The sequence below is a fragment of the Gadus morhua genome, chromosome 3 (genome assembly GCF_902167405.1).
Source record: "Gadus morhua chromosome 3, gadMor3.0, whole genome shotgun sequence".
NCBI lineage: Eukaryota > Metazoa > Chordata > Actinopteri > Gadiformes > Gadidae > Gadus > Gadus morhua.
The window spans coordinates 22466894-22491735 of NC_044050.1; the positions used below are offsets into that span (position 1 = coordinate 22466894).

Here is a 24842-nt window from a genome sequence, read left to right on the forward strand (position 1 = left end):
GCACACAGCTTTTGGCCATGATAATATGTATGATATTATATAGATATCCATGCATTATTTGATATTATTTAGATACAGAGCTCCAGGAATCCCGCCGGAGCACCCGGAGTGTTCTAGAATATTTACAGAACACGGCCAAAGGCTGTGTGCCTCGCCATACATACATCCACTGTAAACAGAGCGCATGGGACCGTGGCCACAAGCTGCTCAGAGCCACACCCCCACCCTCCTCCTTGACCCGCCTCTCTCCTCCTCATTTGCATTAAAGCTACAGACACCAAAACGGCGCGTTTGGGGAAAGCTCAATGTGCGACTGGCTCGTAGTGGCTGTAATTCTGCACCACAGCTGAATTTCGGGAACGTCTTCAAATACTGTGTTAGGGGCCCACTAATATCTATATTAAAGCATCCATAAAGTAGCATGCCATGGGACCTTTAAAGGAACACACAAGATATCTGTACATTTCCGTCTCCTTGTCATACCCAGATCAGACGAGTTGTTTCATTCCAAATTCATCCTTGTGTGAGTTTGAAGGGTTACCTTTCTCATAGCTGCTTCAATGGACTTGCAGAGTTAGATGCTGTTCTTGTGAGGGGAATTCACTTTTAATACCTTTCCAAAGATTCCCAATGTTTTCAGATTGGTCGCTTATTTAAAACGAGTGCCAGTAACAGTTGAGCATTTGGAATCTAGATACTGGAAATGTAGGAGGTGTGAACCTAGCCGTGCTTCTGGTGTCCACAGGGTCCCCTCCCATGGTGCACGTGTCTGAAGGGGAGACGGTGGAGCTCAAGTGTCTTCACGTCCCTGCACTCCCGGTCCGGTGGCAAAGATATAACAAGGGAGGGAACCTGATCTACCTACTGGACCACAACGAGGACGGACACTTCAGCCTGGCCGCGGACAACCGCTCTCTGATGGTGCAGCGAGCACGAGAAAAGCACAGCGGCATGTACTACTGCCAGAGTAAGAAAGCAGTGTACCTCACGGTGGATACGACCCTTCAGGAAGACCAACCAGGATCCTCGGAGGAAGATGAGGCGGAGGATACGACCACACCAGTACTGGGATCTGCTCACTACTGGAGGATCCCGGTGGGCGTGGCGGTGGGCATGGCACTGGGCCTGGCACTGGGCGCGGCCCTGGTCCTTCTGATTCATAGGAAGCATCGTTTCAGGAAAACGCTTCGAAACCACAGGATCGACCCTACACCCGACCCCGTCATGACCTCTGACCCGACCTCTGACGGGCTGTATGAAGAGATCCCGGACCAAGGCGACGTCCTGCGACGGGAATCAGAAGGAGGAAACGTTTATCAGCTGGCCTATGCCCCGCCCCACGGTAACCAGCTCTACGCCACTGTTGATAAACCCAGGAGCGCTAGGAAACTACGCTAGCCTCTGCTGCTCTCCTATTGGAGGGAATTCTTATTGAAACGTGACTGTATACAACCGTCATACCTTAATGTTGTCTAATAAAAAATACCATCTCTATCATACTCTTACAAAACATAACGTTCCTACTGTCTTGTCTTTCCTGAACAAGTGCATTTCCTGTTAATGTAAATCAGAAATAATGAAAGTGCATTTTCTGCAACCAAAATCATTCATTACTCAAACCCCCCCCCCCCCCTTTTTTTCTCTTTCCCCCAAAGTTCATACTGCAAAGACTCTTGAACCAGATTTTTCCCCCAAAACAGCCCCACATTCCCTGTTCACCAATTCAGTGTGACTGGAGGCTTGCCCACTGCCAGAACGAGTGACGACCTCAGTCTATTGTGGTCGTGTGGGAGTGTATTGCGTCGCCGCACCCTGTGTGTCCCCAGTGTCAGTATCAGTGACCTCTGGAGTCACCTGGTCAGAACTTTCACTGACAGGCGTAGACTGCAGGTGGCGTCTGTTCCTCCTGTAGCGCTCACCTTGTGCTGTCTCCACGATATAGGACCTTGGAGTGGAGCTAGAGCTACGGACAAAAGCAGGCGTTGTCCACTGTTTCTGTCCATCCAGTTTCATTAGTGTGGAGTCCCCCGGGCTCAGGGGTGGTAAGATCTTGACTCCATTTTTGCGGTTGTAGAAATAGGCCTGCCGCTGCTTGGCTGCAGCGTCAGCCTGCCTGATCCCATCCTCGTTGGGCCAGTTAGCTCCCAGATTGTCCTGCAAGATGGGCAAGTTGGTCCTAATTTTCCTGCCCATCAACAGTGCTGCTGGACTGATTCCTGTTGATGAGGTAGGTGTGGCTCTGTCTGTTTGCATTAGGGCCAGGAGGGGCTCTTTCGGTCTCAATATAGATTGAGCTATCTGAACTGCCCTCTCTGCCTGCCCGTTACTCTGGGGGTAGTGACGGCTGGATGGGATATGTACAAAATCATAGTCCTCACTAAACTCCCTCATCTCTAATGAAGCTAGCTGGGGCCCATTATCACTCACTATCACTTCGGGGATACCGAAAGTGCAAACGTGGCTTTCAGCTTAGCTACAACCTGGTAGGTAGTAGTTGTAGGCGGATTCAACATTTCTAGATATCTGGAGTAATAATCTGACACTACTAAGTAGTTGTGCTTCTCGTACTCGCACAGATCTATAGCAATTTTCTGCCATGGCCTGGATCCTTTCTCTGAGTGTTTTTGTTCTCTCCACAGAATGTACACTGCTATACTGTTCTAGTTATCGCCTCAGCTATTCCAGGCCACCATACCGATTGGTAGGCTCTTTCCCTGCACTTCACTAGGCCTTGGTGACCATCATGAATTATTTTTAGTATGACTTCTCTCACTTCAGTGGGAATGACGATGCGTTGGCCTCTAGTGACTAAACCTTATACCTCTGATAGCTCTCCTCTCACTTTGTAGAAGTCTTTAACTGCCTCCGGCACCTTACCTTCAAAATCGATCCACCCACTTCTAATGAAACCTTTGACTGTCTGGAGCTGCATTTCTTTTGCAGTGTGCTGTCTTAGCTCTGCCATTCGGTGTGGTGTGGCTGGGACCTGGTCCATAACAGCCTCAATGTGTGCTGTTACCTCCTCATGACAAACCCCATCCCCCTGCTGCAACCTACATACAGTGGGTTAGCGTGAAGCCCCACCACACGATACGTTGGATGACCTAATGAGTCATACGTAAGTGATTCTCTGGGTCGTCTTTCCCTCTGTGAACGACGTGGTTGCATGTCAGTGAGTTCTGGCTCCCGGTGGCCAGAACAGTCTGCAGCTGGAACTGTCTGTGGCACCTCTTCAGTGTCAACTCTAGTAATGTCATCGCGTTGTCCTGCTCACTAGGGTGAGGGTTTCGTATAATTCTGTTAGTTAATTAAGGGCGCCACCAGAGGGCGCCCCCGACACACCCCGATTATTATTTTTTTCTCGCTCAATGGGCCCCTGACGCCGTCTGGGCCTCGGTGCAGTGCACCGGTTGCACCGTCGATATTTACGCCACTAGTTTTAGAGTTTGCAATGCTCGTGTATTTTTGTAGTTTTCAGAATAAACGGTTCTCAAACTCTCTGCCTTGATCATGATGTATTTTAGCAGGAAAACCATATTCCAGGGCAAAACCGTTAAATCGTGTCTGCTGCCGTTTTGCCTGATTTGTTACGGGTTGGGCACGCTTGGGCAAACTTGTTAAATTTGTCAATAATTACCAAAATATATTCATACCCTCCCCTGCTTTCTCAAAGTGAAGATTGTCAGAGATGATCTCAAATGGTGCTGTAGCAGGTATATGACACTTGGGAGCTCGGGTATGGACTGCAGGTTTCTTTTGATAGTTACATTTACACACTTTTGTAATGAAAAACTTGATGTCCTCCTGCATCCCAGGCCAATAAAACCTCTGTCTAGCCAGGTGTAAGACCCGTTCCACCCCCAGGTGACCCATTTCACTGTGAAGATATATGTAAACCAACTGTACACTTCAGGAAGCCCAATTTGACTACATGATGCCGTCTTGCGTTTTAACAAACCCTCGGGAGAAACTAGTCTTTTCCACTCATGTAACAGTTGTTTACCTTTCATCTTGTCTGGTTTCTCTCCAGACATTTTCAGCTGTGTCTTGCAGCAGCGCTTTCAGTAGCTCTTGCTGTGTTTCTTTATGTCTGACTGGGTATCGGCAGCTATTTCTTGTATATGTGGGCTGCAGGTAATGGCTGAGATCCAGTCCACATCATGCTCTTCCTGATTTTCAACTGCATTGAATATCGAACCTAGCACCTCGGGGCCACACTGCCCTGTGCATTCACACATTAATGCATCCATACGGTCTGCGTCCGTGTTCACTTTCCCCGGACGGTACTTTAATGTCAGGTTAAAGTCAGCTCGGACACCCAGCGATGTCCTGTTGCGTTTAGTTTAGCTGTGCTCAGGACATAAGTAACAGGGTTATTATCGCTGTATACATTTACAGAGGGAGCATAAAACAAATAGTCTCTAAACCTGTCTGTAACCGCCCACTTGAGTGCTAAAAACTCCAGTTTTCCTGAATATAGTCTGTAGTTTTTTTCTGCTAGTGTCAATGTCCGTGAGCCATAGCCGATGACTCTCAGTTTGCCTTCATGTCTCTGATAAAGGACTTCTCCCGACCCAGTCCCTCCTCTGAAGCGTCAACATGCAAAATATATGGATCCTTAAATCTTGGATATGCCATTACAGATGGGTTTGTCAAGACATCAACAAGATAGTGCAATGCTTTTTGGTGTGAGTCAGTCCACTCTATTTTCTGATTTGGAGGGGCTTGACCTGCCCTCGCTGATCAAACTTACTTTTGGACTTAGACTCATTACTTTGGGTTATGTCTGATGAGAGCAGGTCATACAGGCATTTTGCATGACGGGGAAAATCCTGCACCTAACTCCTATAGTAACCCAGGAACCCTAAAGGTTTACGGAGCTCTCTGATGTTTGTAGGTGGTTTTGTTTTAAGCGCTTGTACTGCAGCTACCTCTTTATTGTCCATCCTGTAGCCGTCAGCTGAGATTGTGGTAGAAATTAGTGAGTATATTTTATGGCAAACCATGATTATTAATAGGTTTTATATTTTTAATTGTGGAAAGCATTGTGCTTGCAGAACCTGAGTTCATAACAGATGGTAAGCAGAAAATGTCCTGGGAACTGCAGGGTCAAGTCATGTTGACCTCACCCTGTCAGCCTTGGGTCATTTTGGCTAACGAGGTCAATCCATGCTGACCTCAGACCAGGGCGCGGTTGATAACATGCTGAGACGAAGATTGACTAGGCGGAAACCCCATTGGAACAAAGGGAACCTCCATTGTGACAAAGAAATTCTTGTATGTGTGTATGTGCATAAAGAGGAGCTGGAGTCTATGTTCGCCAGTGACTCTGCAAACCCACTCAGGCTGTTGTCGTTGTTGTTTTTCTTCACGATAAAGTCTTTTTCAATTCTTGCTCCGGACCCCTCGATTTCGTTTACTCTCTCTCTCTTGAATTAGTCTAAGTGTTTTAAATCTCGATTAATCTACGACATAATTTGGCGTCACGAACAGGATGAAATAGGGACTCGCCAGCTGCCGGGCCAGAGGACGGGACGCGAACGGATCATACGACCAGAGCTCAAGGGTAAGTTGTCTTGCCATATATAGGATAGAGTCGTTTGATCTGTTCTTGCCCCGTCTGAATGCCGAGCAGCAGGTAAAGTGTCTCTTCGATCAAACGAACCGAAATTATAGATAAATGAGCGAGTGAGAGATACGGGGGCTCCGGGAGAGATTGACGTGCGCGCGCACATTGGCCATTCGCGCTCTGTGGTTCTAAATGACCAAGACGCTGTGTGGCTCTATATTTTTGATACAAATTGTTGTTATTTTGAGTTTTGAGGTTTTAGTCAAATAGACCTATAAAGTCCTGTGTCTGTATTCTAGAGGATCGAATTAGTGGAAAAGTTCCAATAGGACAGTAACAGGTCCACAGGTCGATTGAAGTACCTGTTGGATGACAAAGTGTATCCCAGAAAGTTGGGTTGGAATTCATTGCCGTCGATGAATTCATTTTTATTTTAGAGAGGTTTGCTTGGGATGTCGACATTCGATGTTGGCATTTTCTGAGAAAGCAGACTCTCGCGTTTTATTTTAGAGAGGTTTGCTTGGGATGTCGACATCCGATGTTGGCATTTTCTGAGAAAGCAGACTCTCGCGTTTTTTGAATAGAGGTTTGCTTGGGATGTCGACTGGTGAATTTCTAGATCCAATGTTGGCATTTTCTGAGAAAGCAGACTCTCGCACTTTTGAATAGATAAGGTTCTTGGTTGGGGTACCGTTTGAGTTGGTATTTTGAGAAGTCTCTTGTTTGTTCGTGATCTGGTCGAGTGTTTATGTATTCAGCCATTGTTTTGGAGGAATAGGCTTGTTGTTTGGAGTACCATCCGACCGTTCATATTTTAATCAAAAGGCCAGTTTCTACGCTCGGTCAACTTTTTATTTGTAATTTATTACAAACAATTCGGACATTTTTAATAAAGATAAAGAACATTGTATGAACCGGCTTATTGTCTGTATTTAAGTCGTGTTAGGATTAACTCACCTCGGAGGTTTTTACGACCCGGTTCATTTTTTGTTGTTGATTCTGTCATAAATAAATTAGGCGGACAGAGAATAGTTAATTTGTTTAAAGTAGTTGATAATCATAAATAAATTAGACGGATAGAGAATAGTTAATTTGTTGAAGTACTGAATAAATGTGTAAATCTTCTTTGACTTAAACATCTCGCTGACTCTAACTGCACGTGCACGAGCAAACACACAGGGGACGAGCAGGAGCCTGCAAAGCAGGGAGGGAGACGAGCGCTTGGGAAGAGTTCACATTTGTAGCTTAGAGACAGTAAAGTATAGAAAATAACTAGTAGAATAAACTCAAATAAATTTTATTAATAAATAGTGTACTTCACCATAGATAAATAAAGTAATAAAGAAATAATTAAAAATGGCACCAACAGCGGTAGAGATTTTGAGTAGAGACCGTCTATTGCTCAAAGGTGAGATGAAAAAGATCTCTGAGAATTGGGAAGAAAGGACAGATATAGGGACATGGAGGTAGTAATAAGGAATTACATAGATAACAGAAGTGGAAAAACGGCCTCAGCAAAGAGGGACAGGGAAAAGTTAGTACTAGCTTTGTTCTTAGAGGAAGGAGAGAGGTGGCGAACATTACAGAGAGTGGCGGGAGATATAATTGCTAATAACAACAAGGCTCAACCATTGCCTCTGACGGTTGAGTCACCGCTGCACAAACTAGTACCGTTGTACTCATTGCTAAAAGACAACGTAGAATCTAAAGGGGAAGTCACACTAGATGAAGGAGATAATAAATGTAACAATACTGACATTAATTCTAGTAAGAGTAAAGATGAGGACGAAGATGGGGCAAGTGGTGTTGAGCACAGTAATGAAGATGTGAAAGATGGCAATGAGCAGGTTTGCGAGGGGCCTTCTCCAGGAAAGAAAAGGAGAGGAAAGAGATCAGTAAAGAGAACGAAGGCTCAGAGGAGTGATAGAGATGGGGAAGAGAGTTTCCGTGCGTTTCGAGGGCCAGAGGAGCCTTGCTGTAGTGCAGCATTATGGGACTCCCTGGCACTCGAAACACAGGGGAGACCAAGGAGATCACAGAGAGAAGAAAAAGCACCCGAAACTTCTCCAGGGAACTATCCTATTCTAGTCGAAGGACAACAGGTCCATTATCAACCATGGGGTTCACAGGACTTGGAGGGAGTCATTTCTAGACTCCCTAACATACTTAACGGGGCGTCTAAATGGATTAGAACATTTGAGGAACTCACAGTGGGAAAGCTAATGGCAGTGGGGGACCTGAAAGCTCTGTTGGCAAGAGTATTGGGGTTATCTAAATTGGAGTTTGTACTGAGGAATGGAGGGTTGAATATACTGGATGGAAAGTATGATGAGACTACACTTGATCATTGCAGAGGGGCGTTGTGGGCCACACTCAGGAGGGAGTTCCCGGTCCGTATGGATCCTAAAAGCATGAGAGGTCTCCCTATTGGTGACACAGAGAACCCTGCATCCTACCTGCAGGCCCAAGTAGACAGATGGCGCATTGAGACGGATGAGGATCCTGAGATCCATCCGGTGTTCTCTGTCATGTTTAGAAACTCTGTGATAGAGACACTACCCAGCCAAATCAAAGCCAAGCTAGAGGATGTGGTTGGACTGTCTACATCAGGATCTCATAGAGATTTTAATGACCATTTAGTTCATGCAGTGGATGAATATCGTCAGGATAAACAAAGAATACAGGAACAAAGCAAGGAGGTTCAGAGGAAGCTATATCAGCTTCAGCTGGAAGATCTCACAAGGAAGGAAAGAGATAAGAAGAGACAGGCAGGTGTTTTAGAACCAGCTGCTGTAATACCGCAAGCCGCCCAGCAGGGCGCACTTCAAAACCAATATCCAAGATTGGCATTTTCTCTCCCAGTACAACAGCCTCAGAGCCAACTGTCACCTACTCCACCTGTTACACATGTGCACATCCATAATTATGGGAACCCCACAAATAAAAATAGACAGAATCAGCAACAGGGGTCCCAAGGACAGAATAGAAATAATCAACAGCAAGGATTCCAAGGGCAACGCAGAGGTCCTTTAGTATGTTATGGGTGCAACCAGGAAGGACATACTAAGAGAAATTGTTTCACTAACCCTTTTCCATCCCAACAAGGACAGGGCAACGTCTATCAGGGGAGGCAAGACCAAGGGAGCTACAACCGGGGACAGCAGGGCCCCTTTGTAGGTCAGGGATACTAGGGGTGCCCAGAGAATCCACAGGGGGAGGGTCAGCTTGTAGCAATCACAAAACAAGCTGATGAGGAACCAATACTGCAGGTTCTGATAAAGTATAGAGGCACGCCAATGACGGCCCACACTGGAGCCACTTACACTTGCGTAGGTCCAAATTATGCCTCTCACCTCCCCCTGGCAGGAAAATTCACCAAAACGTTGGGATTCTCGGAGCACACGCAGTTAATACCTATGACAGCTCCAAGGATGACAGTCTGTGAATTCTTATTTTAAGTTGTATATGTGAGCGAATGAGTGAATGAATGAGCGAATAAGTGAGTGAGTGAGTGAGTGAGTGAGTGAGTGAGTGAGTGAGTGAGTGAGTGAGTGAGAAAGAGTTACATTGAGTTGAGTTAGAGGGGTCAGATGAAGTGATTTGTGAAGAAAGGAAAGGAAAGGATTACTGAAAGTGAAAATGGTTATGGAGATTTGTGAAAGTAAAGGAAGTAGATAAAAAGAGGTAAAGAAAGTTAGAGAGAAGGAACGTAAGTAAGGAAAACCCGCCGGTGGGGGCTGGACAGAGAGACAACAGAGAGAAAGAGACTGAATTTGCATTGTACTGAATAGATTATTTGTGTGCTTGGATGTACTCTGTATTTGATCCCTGAATGTAACCTATGTCCACTGTTTTAGAGAAAACATAGAACCACCACTGGGATTGGTGAATCTGTGGCTCCTGGAGACTCTGCATCGCGTCGGAATACCATGTGGTATAGATCATTACATCTTGGTACACAGAGCACTGGTGAGACAACAGGTTGGATCAGAGGGAGAAGGTGTCTGAAGAAGGGAGGGGAATGTAAAGAAAGCAAAAAGGGCGGACGCGGACCGACGCAGAGGTAATAAATCAGCGGAGAGGAGGCTGGGGGTCGGTTTAGCTCAGGAAGTAGAGGGTGTCTTGTAACCGAATGGTTGCTGGTTCGATTGTGAGTGTATATATATATTGAGTGTTGATGTGTCCCTGAGCAAGTTAAATGGTGATTACAGGATTTAGGGATAATTATCTAGACTCCAAAACATGAGCAATTAGCGTTAAAAAATTGTCTGCACACCACACTCCACAGGAGTCAATGGGTTCAATGGCGCCAGGGTAAAGTGACTCGTCAAAGGAGGAGCAGACCCAACCCATGGACTCTGCGTGGATAGGTGGATGTTATTTTGGTGCTTGGGCCTGACGAGGTCTAGGTGCCAAGATAACAACACAAATAAAATATTTCCTTCGAGATTATGATAAGTAATAGACAATTTATTAAAAGTGATCTTATAATTTAGAAAAAACAATCGGCAATACTTAAAAATTAGACCAAATAAGTATGATAAAACGTTATCCAAATTTCTAAATTAGGTTATCCACAATGACAAATGTAATTTAAAATAAATAGGTAAAATAAAATAAGAACGGGTGTGTGAGAACCTGTTCTCGTGTGTGTGTCAGGGCTGCCGAGGTAGGGGAGAATCCTCTCCTACTCCGAGTGACAGAGTACACAAGGGGATACCCAAGCACACTTCAGATAAAACAATATGGTTAATTACTATAGAAACAATGTATCAATTCAGTGTTTAATAAACTAGTTAAGATCAACATAGAGGATTTGGGTTTGGTATAGTAGTGAATCAGAATATGGAAAACACTAAATGCAAGCAATAGGTAGAATAAAAGGTTTAATTAGGTCGTCCAATTTAAATAGATAGTGAAGGGCAATCGGGTAGGATTATGAAGAGAATTGTGATTTTGAGTAGCGGTTAAGACAAAAGTGAGTCGCCCAATATTGAAAATGCAAGTTTTAATATTGTGATTTTTGTTTTCTTTCACATCTCCCTAGTTAAGGACAATAGGTGGATTGACGCTACATCTGCTGGGAAGGAGTCATACATGCTATGTTGACAAATTGGATTCGGAAGTAGTGGGTTTACCTTCAAATGCCACTAATACTGCTGCAACACTTTAATAATTTTAACTCTGATAAATCATTTTTTGTTTTATAGTCACCCTGATGTGTATTCATTACGCACACATATGGCTGCATAAGGCAGATGCGGCTGAAGACTCTGTCTCCATCCCTCCACTCTGCGATCTATACCACCATATAGGTGGGGATTGATCGTATCCCAGGTACGGCATCCTGCAGTAAGCCAGTATGGAAGGCTGGTTAGCCAACGACGGGTAAGATCCCACCTTGAAGCCCGGGACAACCTAATTCAGGCACAGTCACGATTATTTGGCAGAGTCACTGTGAGCACTGGCTCACCTGAACATGTAGTGACGAACTGCAAGGGAAAGCCGGCTGTTGAAAGGTGGAGGGGGAACAACAGGAGTCAGATATGTCAGCTCTGGCAGCAGAGGTCGTCTTGAAACGGGGCATGTCGCGTTTTATTTCATTTTATTTTACCTTTGTGGTATAGAAGGCCACTAACGCATGTACGTTTTTTCGGTTTAGTGCATGACTTTGGAACAGCGTGGTTTCAGGCGGCTGATGGTAAACCCACCCATATTGGGCTTTGGATTTGGACATACTGGTTTCGATTTCCCTTCCCAAAAGATTGGTTTCAGTTTACTGATGCTTAAGGTTAGACTTTCGACGTTGGGTGCACCAACGGCGTTATTAGATTTGTTTATCATTTACTGCGCATGGTTTTGACCATTGCGCAAGGGGGGAGGTATTAGGAAAAAAATTGAAAACAAGGTTTTTCTTCACCATACTTGCAAACAATGATTGACATCCAGCTAAATGAGTGTGAAATATTTGAAAAAACAGTGTTCAACAGATGAGTAGAAGCAGTCCCATCAGAAGACCAAAGTGCGGCTACGGTAATCAAGGTTCTGACTAGAGAAGTCATGGCAAGGTTTGGAATTCCGTCACAAATTAGCTCAGGCGACAGAGCAGCGTTTATTCAGAAAACACTCGAACAAGTGATTTAACATCTGCATGTCAAACAAAGATTAGGCTGTGTCTACATTCCTCAAACCACAAGGTATGGTGGAGAGAGGAATCGGACGCTTAAGACAAAGATTAACAAAATTAAATTAGAGTACTAAATTAAAGGACTAATGCATTACGACTGACACTAATGAGTTATCGCATGAAAACTAACAGAACGACGCATCTAACCCCGCATGAAACGTTTACGGGTCGACCCATGCCTTCACCTGTCATTCGAGGGCCTCATAAAGGACCTCCATTAGAACAATTGGAAACTGAATTAAGACGTTATATGGGACAACTAACTGGCATACACAGGCTTATTTTTCAACAAGAGAAAGGCAGAGTTCCAGAGTTGGAGAAGGAGCCACCAAGGGGGGTGGAGCCGGGTGACCACGAGCCTAGGCGAGAAGGACCATACAAAGTCACCAGCGCAACATCAACAGCCATCCAAGTGGAAGGAAGTGCCACTTGGTATCATCTCAACCACTGCACAAAAGCTGCTCAACCCAAAGGCAGAGACGACCGTGAGGAGGAGGAGCCAGACGCAGACACACGTGGGGCTGACCAGCTGCCCCAGGACCAGATCCAGTCGAGCCAAGAGATACAACAGCATGATGATGCTGAAAACGGGGAGCCTGTTTCTGATCCTTTACGGGTTGTGCCAGATTTCGCTTGCACAAGCACAAACCCCGAGGAAGGATGAAACCACGGGGACAACACAAACCTGGAAGGGCCAGGAATTAGGGGGTGGTAGGCCTACTGAAGAAAGCCAGAGAGGAACACAGGATAATCCGGCCCAAAATCATTCAGGACTGGTTGACAACAAAGGGAAAACAGTCTTGTATGCTCACATACCACCGCAAGACCAAGTCAATGACTTTGTGTTTACTGTTATGTCGGATGACCAACACCTATGTGCATTAACCCTCCGCCAGAATTATGAACATGCACATAAGAAAGATCGGTGTAAATTACATATCCAATTTCATTCAATGAAATGGTGTTTAACAGTAACGTCAGGAATGCATGTGGCTATAACAGAAAGTATAAATTAAATATGAGAGAATATATACTTCTTAAAGCTGTGGCTTGGCAGAACAGACAGGCTTTAGATTGGCTTTTAGCAGAAAAGGGGGGAGTTTGTGCTCATATAGGTGAAATGTGTTGTACCTTCATTCCAAATAATACTGCCCCAGATGAATCATTTACACTTGCGATGAACAATTTAAAACGTTTAAGAAAAGAATTAAAGGAAAACGCAGGCCATGATCAGGGAATGTTTGGATGGCTTGAAACAAAGTTTGGTATGTGGGGAATGATGTTCGCAAAGATAGGTGTAGTGCTCTTAATAGTACTAACAGTGATGGGTCTGATCTTCTGCTGCTGCATTCCCATAGTCAGATCCGTAATAGCATCCAGGCTTTCTAAAGAGAAGACCCTCATGGTGACTGGCATAGAGGAGTCGGGGGAGTGGGAGAGGATGCTCTATGGAGAGATAGATTGGAGTGACACTAGAAAGGAGACCGGAATGTGAGAATCGGACATCAGAAGGAGGTCCTATTCTCTTAACTGGTGACCACAACCATTTCAGACAGTGTGAACAAATGGACATTGGAGTAATGGGTTCTAGGGCATGGTGGCTGCGAACAGAAGCAACTACGGTGCCCTAAACCCGCCACATTATATAGTATACCAGTACATGACGATAATCAGAGCTATCCAAATCCATGCAAGCTTCTTGACAATTTTAGTTTTTAATTTCTATTATTTACTTATTTTTTGAAATGTCATTTTTTGAGTTTCATATTTTTATGTCATATATTTTGAAATGCTGATTTTCAATGCATGCTGAAAATACTGTGTTATGTGTGAATTCTAGTTAGACATGTTAGACATTTGATAAGATCTTTTTTGCCTTAAACCAGGTTGAGATTCCTGAACATGTTTAAAGGTTTTTTAATGATGATCAAATGTAGTGCAAAATATGACCCAAACGACTGTTATGTTTTTGTTGTGATCTTAGTAATCACAAAGGGGGGATGTGTGGTAGAAATTAGTGAGTATATTTTATGGCAAACCATGATTATTAATAGGTTTTATATTTTTAATTGTGGAAAGCATTGTGCTTGCAGAACCTGAGTTCATAACAGATGGTAAGCAGAAAATGTCCTGGGAACTGCAGGGTCAAGTCATGTTAACCTCACCCTGTCAGCCTTGGGTCATTTTGGCTAACGAGGTCAATCCATGCTGACCTCAGACCAGGGCGCGGTTGATAACATGCTGAGACGAAGATTGACTAGGCGGAAACCCCATTGGAACAAAGGGAACCTCCATTGTGACAAAGAAATTCTTGTATGTGTGTATGTGCATAAAGAGGAGCTGGAGTCTATGTTCGCCAGTGACTCTGCAAACCCACTCAGGCTGTTGTCGTTGTTGTTTTTCTTCACGATAAAGTCTTTTTCAATTCTTGCTCCGGACCCCTCGATTTCGTTTACTCTCTCTCTCTTGAATTAGTCTAAGTGTTTTAAATCTCGATTAATCTACGACAAGATCACTTTTCCAAGATAATGCACCTCATTTTTGAAAACGTCACATTCATCCGGTCTCATATCCTCAACATGCTGAGAGAATGTGGGCAGTTTTTGCCTTTTTTTCTGCCTTACATGCAGGTGTACAGGCTCTGTCGGTGGGTTTACCTTTGAGTTTTGGTATTTTTGGGACATTGCTCTTGAGGTTATGGCGTGTCCCCCAGTCACAACCTCCGGCAGTTTCCCACAGTTTTTTGTCCCTCCCCTACTCTATACACTTTTACCCAATGTGTGTCACTGCCTCATTTAAAACAATGGCTGCAGTTTTTGTTGTCCAGCTGACATGCTACACACAGTCTTTTTGGCCTCCTAGGAGCGTTACCAGATAGCAAAATTGTTTTGGGCCAAAACTGGCATGCCATTTTGGTAAAGCTTTGGAATGATGTACGGCCCAAATTTGGGCCAAATTAGGCGTGCCAAAAGAAAAACAAAAGGAGGCCAAAACCCAGCCAAAACTAATTTTGGAATACCAAAATGTAGCCAGAAGTATCCCAAAGAGTGGCCAAAATCCCCAGAACCTTGCCAAAAAGAAGCCACAACTGACCCAAAGTGATCCCTAACTGACCCAAAGTGATCCCATAACTGACCCAAAGTGATCCCATAATTAAGCCAAAGTGATACCATAACTGACCCAAAGTGATCCCATAACTGACCCAAAGTGATCCCATAATTGACCCAAAGTGATACCATAACTGACCCAAAGTGATCCCATAACTGACCCAAAGTGATACCATAACTGACCCAAAGTGATCCCATAACTGACCCAAATTGATCCCATAACTGACCCAAAGTGATCCCATAACTGACCCAAAGTGATCCCATAACTGACCCAAAACTCATAAATTACATTGTTAATTTATGTTCTATGTGTATAATGCACAAATAATGAAACAAAATATTTTAAAGTAGCACATTTTTATTAGATTTAATCCAAAACAGTTTGCTCCTGGTTTGGAGCCGGCTGGCGTTTTTTCCTCCCTCCCTCCCGATCCCCAGCCCAGTAAAACCATCTCTTAATGGCATCCCCAATCTGCACATCTGTTGTGGTTGAGCAGGATGGATTGCGCCTCACTGCATCTGGAATTGAAGACATACACAAAGAATGTTTGTGTTTGTGATTTTAACAGATATAACTGGATTTAAACAGCAATACTGTAATGCATGCTACAATCTTCTTCCCTATGCAAAGTTCCAACTGTAAGCACTGTCAATAGATCTCATCATGTGGGAGATAGGTGCATGCTCTGAGGCTGTGGCTAACCCTGTGTGTTGTCTCCTAGAAACATTTCAAAAGTGCTTTGAGCTCAGTTCAGACTGATGGTTTCAGCCTGATAGAATCCGCATAGGTGCAGGAGTCTTTGGAGAAGAGTTATAAGAGACTAGAACAGGATGCTTTTGATAAACAGTGATGAACAGTTAAAATGCTTACCCATCACTACTGCCTTCAGGTGTAGATTTTCAAATGAAATCTTTCCATTCATCCCCCGCCATGAGATGTTCTTGGCGAGGTCATTTTTGATGGCCTGTTTCAAAATGCGCCACACAGTATCTTTGGCATCAGCTCCCCCTGCCAATCCAAGAGTGATAACCTATACAAATAAAAAACAAGAACCAGTAGCATTATTTATCCAAAAGAAAAGTAGCCTACCATTATTTGTATAAATCATTCAGCATTACCCTTAATTATACCACGGTCTGGGGGAATACTCGATTCTGATTTGCTGTAGGGTGTGCATTAACTCCTGATATACGGACAGATAAGTAGTTACGTCAAATTGTCTGTTCACAGTTCTCAATTAATGCGCTAGCTGGCGATCGTATCAGCCTGTCTTTATAACGAGAGTTAAAACGAATTGTGAAAAATGAAGTCAACTGTAACACAACACGGTATATGCTTTAGACCCTAGAGTATTACGTTAGCTCTCTGGCTTATAGCTGAGCGGACTAGAATACCTCCCGTTGCCAAGTCGTAGCTAAGGTCGGTCCTATTTACTGGAGGAGTGAACAACGTTTCCGTTGCTTAAGAACCTTACGGGAGGATAATCCTGTTCCAGGTATTAGTCAACCCCTCAGGCGTTACCAGGGAAACAAAGTTATGGCTTGTGAAAAACGTCATATTTGGATTGTAAAACGCTTGAAAATATAAATGAATGGTCTTAATTTGCGCAACCGTACCGACGCAGAGGCGTCCATTAATTCCCGATAATGGACACCTCGTCGGGCATTATCCCTTACATGTTTCCCACAGACAGAAAGCAATGTGTGGTGAGTGAGGCGGAGTGGGACCCCTTTTCAGCCCGGGGGATTCAGGCCCATACCGCCCCCCTGCGCAGAAGTCAGACAATGAACGACGCCGAGTCCTGACGGGGGGGGGGAAGAGAGACGAGTAGTCCTGAAGGCCTGGTTCTGACGGCCGTGTTTCATATTAATCGCATCGTTTTTCGTGTGTGAACGAGAATGTCAGGGAGAAAGAGTGCTATGAGGTGATGAATGAACGGAACGATATTTATATTTAAATATCGCAAAAAAAAGAAGCGGAATCAATTAGGTGCTCAGTGTTGATTCTGTGGCGCAGTGCCACACATTGTTCTATGTACGGGAAACAAAGGAAATCAAAAGCAGCTCACCAATTCTTGACGAAGTTCCCGCTGGCTTGCCAGGTCGCCCTGCAGGGCCTCCAGAGCCTGTTTATCCACTAGTGGAAAATAGGCAGTATGCCTGGAGGTGGTGGACATCCTCTGACCTCCCTGGCTGTTTCTGTGGAGGTCTTGGATCATCCGAATCATGGTCTTTTGCTGGTCCATCAGTATTTGTTGGTTAACCAACAGGTCACGCAGAAGAGCTGAAAAAGAAAAAAATAAACATTTAGTAGGCCTATAAAAAGGCAGTTTTAAATCCTCAACGCATGTATTTTTGTATGTACATTCATATTTATTGATGTATGTGTCTATTTATCTATTCTATTCCAAGGATATATACTCATATATATATATCACTCATATATCAATCGAAGGCTGGAGGAGTGTAACACATTAATTCTTATTTCCACACATTTGATCGCAGCCTCCCTTCTGAGTCCCTGACCCTGGACTGACAGACTGGCCCTGATAAGGTGTCCCTACCATCACCTCCTCTGACCCTGTCTCTGCCACGTCACCTCCACCATAACTCACGCCAATTGCTTGGCGAAGGGTTGACCCCAGGGTCATTAAGTGCTGGAGCCGGGCATAAAAATATATTGTTATTATGAATTGCTATTATTTCAACTTTCAACTTAATTTTCAATTCTGATTGCCTAGTTTATTAGTGAACAACAATTTACTTATTTTATCATCTATCATCTCCACTAAAAAAGGCAAATGAAATTACTTCTGCAATTCGACTACCTGAAAACCCTGAGGCTGCTCATTGTTCACAGGGACCTCATAACACCCACTTTGAGTGGGCTGCGCTAGTATGAAGCGCCTGAAGTTGGACGGTCCAGCGATAGCAGGGGCCTTAGGGAGGATTGGGAAGGCCTGTTTCTTTGGAGGACTGCAGGGGTCTTGACTTTCAAAGTCCGATCGGACGTGTCTACTTGGCCTTTATTAGAGACAGACAAAACAAAAGACAAATACATGAGTTCATAAAGAGACTGGCTTTGCACAAATATGTTGGAACAAAAGGCACTAAAAGCATAAAAGTCATACTTGATTTTTCTTTTGGGTCTCCGGTATGTAGTTTGGTCTTCAACCTCTGATGCCAAATCCGTCTGGTTTTGAGCCAGTGGCAGCTTCTGTCGACACTCCAGATAGTTAACTGTTGAACAGAACTCGAATTTAGGATTGTATTTATTGATATCATGACTGATCAGTTAATTATATAAGTATACATACCTGAAGAAAAAAAAACCCTGGCATTGTCAAATAGAGGCCAGTTATCCTGGGGCTCTTCCAGCTGCCTTATGGCCCGATTGACTCCCTCAGCCTTGTGGGGGGGCCACCTGCACGCCCCATTATTGTACCATTGCGTTGGCACAACCTCCACCTCCTCGGAATTGTCAAAGCAGACAACGGAAAACATAGCTGGTCTTCTGCATGAGAACAAAAATCACACTCTGTTAACCCGTTTAACCCTACTGCCTTGCCTGCCTAACCTACACACATTTAACAACAAGAACGATTCCAAAATAACTGAACATATTGACAAATCAAAAAATGCGTGTGTGTGTGTGTGTGTGTGTGTGTGTGTGTGTGTGTGTGTGTGTGTGTGTGTGTGTGTGTGTGTGTGTGTGTGTGTGTGTGTGTGTGTGTGTGTGTGTGTGTGTGTGTGCGTAACAGCCTCTCGCGAATGATGTTCTGCTCTCGCGCGCGAATTTAGTTCTATTTCATGTAGGCTACGCCGTCTAGGCTTCGCCTTATGGGCTTGTCCCGTGCGCGCGCCTGCGCGCGCTGAAAATTCAAACTATGCACCTATCAGCGTGGGCACCGCCCACATTTCCCACGGTATCGTGTCTATATAACGCGGTGTATACCGTCGCTCATCCTCCCTTTTCTTTCAGCACTTGTGCTTATCAGCGAGAAATTGAGAACTACTATTAAGAAGATGAGAACTTCAACACGGATCTCCCAAGCCGGTGGCAGCGGCTCGGGCGAGGCCGCGGACAAACGGCCCTTTTCAGGGCCACCTGAGAGCGCTCCTAGAGCTAGGTCCTTTTCAGGACTCCTATGCGCCTCCTGTCCCGCCTCCCTGGCACCGGGTGACGGGCACTTGGCGTGCTTTTTGGTGCCTCGGCGCCGACCACGCCGCGGCTGCTATGGCGGCCCCCGTCTCCTGTGTCGCCTGCCGGGAGCTGCCTGAAGAGGGGATCCTCTCCAGGCATCTCTTCTTTTCCCCTGCGGTGGAAATGGCTGACGCCATCGACCTATTCGGACCTGACGTCGACGATGGCATCATCGACGCCTCCCTGGACGACGTCTTCGGCGACTCGGCGTCCGGTTTTTCCCGCTCTCGGGTTACAACCGCCACCGTCATACAACACGAGGGTCCGCGCCGGATGACCGATCTCTTCCGGGAGATCATGGGTGAGGCGGCGGCCATCAAAGGGATTCCCATGCCGGCCCCGCCTCTCGCCCCCGTATCTGACGATATGCAGGGCGAGTGCTTTCGCACCCCATCTTTTTCCCGGCGGGTTACCCAGTGCCCCTTGTTCCCGCCTTTGCAGCACTTGTTTATTGCTGCCGGTGAGGACCCTTCGACCCTGAAGGCTCCGGTAAGATCCTACATGGATTTCACCAACGTGGAGGGGTGGGCCGATGCTCAGGCGAGGGGGATAACAACATCGCCCTGCTCTCCTCTGCCATGGTCTCCTTGTCGGCTGACAGGGAGGCCTACGGCCCGGAGGAAGCCGCGAGATGGCTGGCGGTTTCCCGCTTTTCCAGCGCCATCCTCCAGTTATGCCAGCCGATAGCCGTTTCGGCCGGCCAGCATATGGCGTGGGCTACCATGATTCAAAGGGTCATATGGCTCTCCCACACTGCGGTGCCCCACGAGTCTCACCTAGGTTTTTATTCCCGCTACTTCCTGGTTTCCAAGAAGTCAGGGGAAATGAGACCTATTCTGGATCTTCGCGTGTTCAACAGATTCGTTGCCACGAGGAAGTTCAGAATGCTCACGGTCGGAGCATTGTTCCGGTGTGTGAGAGAGGACGATTGGTTCACATCCCTGGATCTCAAGGATGCTTACTTCCACGTCCCTGTTCGGCAGGCGCACAGGAAGTTTCTCCGCTTTGCCTTTATGGGGATGGCGTACGAGTACCAGTGTCTGCCGTTCGGCTATTCCCTGGCGCCGCGCACCTTCTCGAAGTGTGTGGAGACGGCGTTGGAACCGCTCAGACGTCAGGGAAAGAGGATTCTCTTCTACCTAGACGATCTGCTTATTCTGAGCAACTCAGAAGAGACCGCGAGAAGGGACACCATGTTGGTGATAAACCATCTCTCCTTCCTGGGTTTTGCCATCAACTGGGAGAAGAGCTCCCCGCTCCCCAGCCGGCAGACAGTCTACTTGGGGCTTTGCCTAGACTCAGCCACCATGACTGCGATGCTTTCGCCTCCTCGGCGAGACGCCATCCTGTCGGCGCTCTCCCGTTTTCACGTTCGCAGAAACGTGACCGCACTGTCCACCATGCGCCTGTTGGGGCTGATGGCAGCTGCCCACCCCGTGGTCCCCCTGGGTCTGCTTTTTATGCGCAGACTCCAGCGGTGGTTTGCTCGCCAACGGTTGGACCCCAGGCGACACAAGCTCAGGGTGCTCCTCGTCCCCCGTTCGGTGTCGCCAGACCTGGAATATTGGAAAGGACCCTCCGCCCTTCTCAAGGGTGTTCCACTGGGCAGGGTGGCGTCCTACGTAGTGGTCTTCACGGACGCCTCGTTGACGGGTTGGGGAGGAACGTGCCTCTCTCACTCGGTCGGAGACGAGTGGCGCACGCCCCCTACAGCACACATAAATGTGTTGGAGCTCGACGCTGTGAGGAAAGTGCTGTTGCATTTCTTTCACCTGGTCCGCGGCCGCCACGTTCTGATCAGGACAGACAGCGTGTCGGCGGCGGCGTACATCAACAGACAGGGGGGAGTCCGCTCCCCTGCTCTCCACCGAAAGGCGGTCGAGCTCTGGCTTTGGGCTCATCAGTATCTCCGCAGTCTGAGAGCCCTGCATATCGCGGGCGCCCAGAACTTTGGGGCGGACCTCATGTCTCGAGGCGGTCCCCGCCGAGACGAGTGGCGGTTACATCCCGACATTGTCAGACTGATCTGGCAGAGGTTCGGGACAGCGCAGGTGGACCTCTTCGCGTCCCGGGAGAACACGCACTGCAGGTGGTGGTTCTCCCTCAGCCCTCGGGATCTTCCCCCGTTGGGGGTAGATGCGTTGGCACACACACCTTGGCCGCGGACTCTCTTGTATGCGTTTCCCCCGCTCCAGCTGATCCTTCCTCTTCTGGAACGGGTCAGACAGGAGAGACTGTCCCTGATATTAGTGGCCCCGGAGAACCGTGCAGCTCTGTGGTTTCCAGAGCTTGCCGCGCTCTCGCGGTCGGCGCCTTGGCCAGTACCATTCAGGCCGGATGCGCTTTCACAGGCCCACGGGACGGTGCACCACCCGCCCGATGTCTCGGGACGGCTGTTGGTTTGGCTCCTGAGAGGTTGATCCTGCAGGGCAAAGGTTTGCCTGAGACGGTTATCAACACTATTCAGAGTGCTCGTGCGCCTTCTACTTCTTCCCTCTATGCGGCGAAGTGGTGCGCCTTCTCTAATTGGTGTGAGACGAACCACGCTGTCCCATCTCAATGCGAGGTGGGAAGCGTGCTTTCGTTTCTGCAAAACTTATTGGAAAAAGGTTTGGCCTTCTCCACTATCAAGGTCTATGCGGCAGCCGTTTCGGCTGGCCATGCAGGCTGTGATGGTGGACCGATCTTCAGCCATCCACTGGTCAAGAGATTCTTGCGTGGGGCTAGACGGGTTAGGCCTGTTTCACGCGTGCTTACACCACGCTGGGATCTCCCCACCGTGTTGCGCGGATTGTCCAGGGATCCTTTCGAGCCTCTCTCCCAGGCCCCTTTGGATGCCCTGTCATTCAAGACGGCGCTCTTGTTGGCCTTGGTTTCTGCCAAGCGGGCCGGTGAGTGTTGGGCAAAATAACCTGCTGAGCACATCACATGTACATTATAAATATAGCTAACTCCTACCCAGCTTAATGAGCACATCACATGGCAGTCACCTTATAATATAGTCAACTTTTAACACATAACACATACATGAGAATATAGTCAGGTCAGGGCCGGAGCCAGGGCCCCATTTCTCCTCCCGGCAGATGGTAGACACTCAGACAATGCACCAGTCATCCTCAAGAACGGGAGGACCACAACAGGAGATGCTCTGAAGCTCTCCCCCGTGAGGAGGAACACAAGAAGATATGCATGCATATACTAGTGCCTGGGAGCCAAGGTCAAGTAAAAACACACAGAACCACACACATCTCAAACGCACACACCTCATCACAAGGAGATACAGCATAAGACTGTATCACTCTGAGACTCTTCACCTTCTTCTGAAGCAGACCTTCCACGGAGGCGAAGCTCCGGACGAACCATCAGCGCTGATTAGGGACTTCGACATATTCGATTTCTCACGCTTATGACTCTGTATAACCGTTGCCACTTTACTTAATAAATCCAAGGTCCTCGTGCCGACAGACTTTATTACCTCTCCGTCTCATTTTATCTGGTCCAGTAACTAGACAGACCGTTTTTCCCTTCAATTTGGTGACCCACGACGTGATTTTTCTGAATTGGACCGCAACTGGGAAACGAGAGACGGAGAGCGGCACGGCCTCGGGACCCCGGAGCACCGGACCGATTCCTGCAGTCTCACCTCGCGTACGCCCAACAAAAGGTAGGCAGAACCTGTTGATAAAATCCAAACTCTGCATAGTTATATAGGAACCACATTAGGAGGTGAGACTGTGAGAACGGTTCGCTACGGGATATCTCGTGGGGACGAATAGGACTGCACCCCAGCATTTCCCCATAAAACCCGATTGACCCTGAATGCGTGACACATCGAATATCGGCTCGTTGCATGGTGAAAGAATACCCTCGAGACCATAGGGCCTATAAGAATCGGTCATAGTGATACAAGACTACCGATGGCCAAAGTAATAAATGCCTGGGCCACAGAGTGGACTCAGAGGGATGCCTGGGCCGCGGGTGGAACCCAGAGGGAAAGAGAAGGGCCTATAAGAATCGGTTATAGTGATACAAGACTACCGATGGCCAAAGTAATAAATGCCTGGGCCATAGAGTGGACTCAGAGGGATGCCTGGGCCGCGGGTGGAACCCAGAGGGAAAGAGAAGGGCCTATAAGAATCGGTTATAGTGATACAAGACTACCGATGGCCAAAGTAATAAATGCCTGGGCCACAGAGTGGACTCAGAGGGATGCCTGGGCCGCGGGTGGAACCCAGAGGGAAAGAGAAGGGCCTATAAGAATCGGTCATAGTGATACAAGACTACCGATGGCCAAAATAATAAATGCCTGGGCCACAGAGTGGACTCAGAGGGATGCCTGGGCCGCGGGTGGAACCCAGAGGGAAAGAGAAGGGCCTATAAGAATCGGTCATAGTGATACAAGACTACCGATGGCCAAAATAATAAATGCCTGGGCCACAGAGTGGACTCAGAGGGATGCCTGGGCTGCGGGTGGAACCCAGAGGGAAAGAGAAGGGCCTATAAGAATCGGTCATAGTGATACAAGACTACCGATGGCCGAGTATTGGATGTGTATTAAATAATTCTATGTGGTGAGAAGGTTGGAGTCCTTTATCAGGGTTAAAGTCCCTTTGCAAAGAGAAACAGTGTGTGTATGCGCGTGAGAGAGAGAGAAAGGCTGTGAGCGACTCTGTGTGTGCGCGGGTACGCAAGAGGCGATGTTTTTGTGTGTGCGTTTGGAGGAGACAGAATGAGAAAGGTCTGTTTAGGTGTGTGTGTGAGAGGGAGCAGAGACCTCTCACCCCCACCTTCACGACCAGAGAGACAGTGTGTGTGTGCGGGTGAAAGAGAGAAACAGAGAAACAGTGTGTGTATGCGCGAGTGAAAGAGAGACAGCGTGTGTATGCGCGAGTGAGAGAGAGACGGAGTGGCTGTGTGTGTGTGTGTGTGTAAGAGGCCCAGAGAGAGAGAAAGAAAGAGAGCGAGCGTATTTTTGGGCCGGCTGAAATATGGAAATAAATCAATCAGTGATAACCCGGCTATGTGTGCAACGCTTGCCTGCTTTGCTATGCTTAACGCTATTTTGCCGTGTCTGATGATTGTGGGTGCGGGACACAGAATGAGAAGTCTGTCGATATGTTTCCGTGTGCGTCTGCGAGAAAGAGGGAATCTGTGAGTGAATCAGTGGGTGTGTATGCGAGATCCGCTCTATCTTTGTCCGTTAAAACGGGTAAATGTAGGAATAGATAGATTGATAATAATGAATAAATGTCTCTCTGACGTATTGCGTTGCTCTATGGCGTAACCTGCGGAAATAGATAAATTGACAATGATAAATAACCTTTTTTACTGTGTCGCTTCAATTTACTGTTTGAACCATTGAAACTAGACCTAGACAAGTTGACAAGGATAAATGATATCTCTTTTTTCTCTGTGTTTCTTTGAATTACTGCCGGACCTGTCGCATTGATAAACTATGATACTAAACAACATCTCTTTGCCGTGTTGGTTGACGGTTTAGTCTGTTGAAGCAGATTAATCAATAAAGATAGATAACGATTATTGGCTATAAAGAATATCTGGATGTATTGAATAACGTCTTTAGGCCCTGTTGTTGTTTTTTGCTTCCCTCCCCCCTGTTTTTTCCTCCTTTTTCTCGTTCTCCTCCTCCAAGAGTGACAAGAGTTACCCCCTAGTCTCTCATCCGCTCTCGTGTGTTAGACAGGCCACACAGAGTTATAGCATCACGGCCGCCATTTTTTGAGTTCTCTCACTCAGTCCCAAGCCACACCTCCC

General features: G+C 46.7%; 1 protein-coding gene and 1 long non-coding RNA gene across 5 annotated transcripts in view; one reads left to right on the plus strand and one right to left on the minus strand.

The window, feature by feature from the left end:
* Nucleotides 1-24842, plus strand: part of LOC115540037 (uncharacterized) — a 45574-nt gene that overhangs the window by 1320 nt on the left and 19412 nt on the right. Inside the window, exon 2 of one of the 2 annotated variants that reach the window (XM_030351009.1) lies at nucleotides 746-1515. The exons of the other annotated variant lie outside the window; for it this stretch is intronic. Coding sequence (XP_030206869.1) covers nucleotides 746-1398 — 653 coding nt within the window. The 3' untranslated portion in view covers nucleotides 1399-1515. Of the gene's footprint in view, nucleotides 1-745; nucleotides 1516-24842 lie in introns of those variants that run through there. 2 annotated transcript variants of the gene reach the window in all.
* On the minus strand, nucleotides 15280-16973 carry LOC115540054 (uncharacterized). Of its 3 annotated transcripts, none has more exons than XR_003976106.1 (3): nucleotides 16933-16973; nucleotides 15735-15872; nucleotides 15280-15382 (listed from the first exon to the last, which is right to left on the minus strand). It is a non-coding gene; the product is annotated as an uncharacterized LOC115540054 (long non-coding RNA). The 3 variants fall into 3 exon arrangements; XR_003976107.1 differs by having other exon boundaries at nucleotides 15735-15894; XR_003976108.1 differs by lacking the exon at nucleotides 16933-16973 and adding an exon at nucleotides 16481-16647 and having other exon boundaries at nucleotides 15735-15894.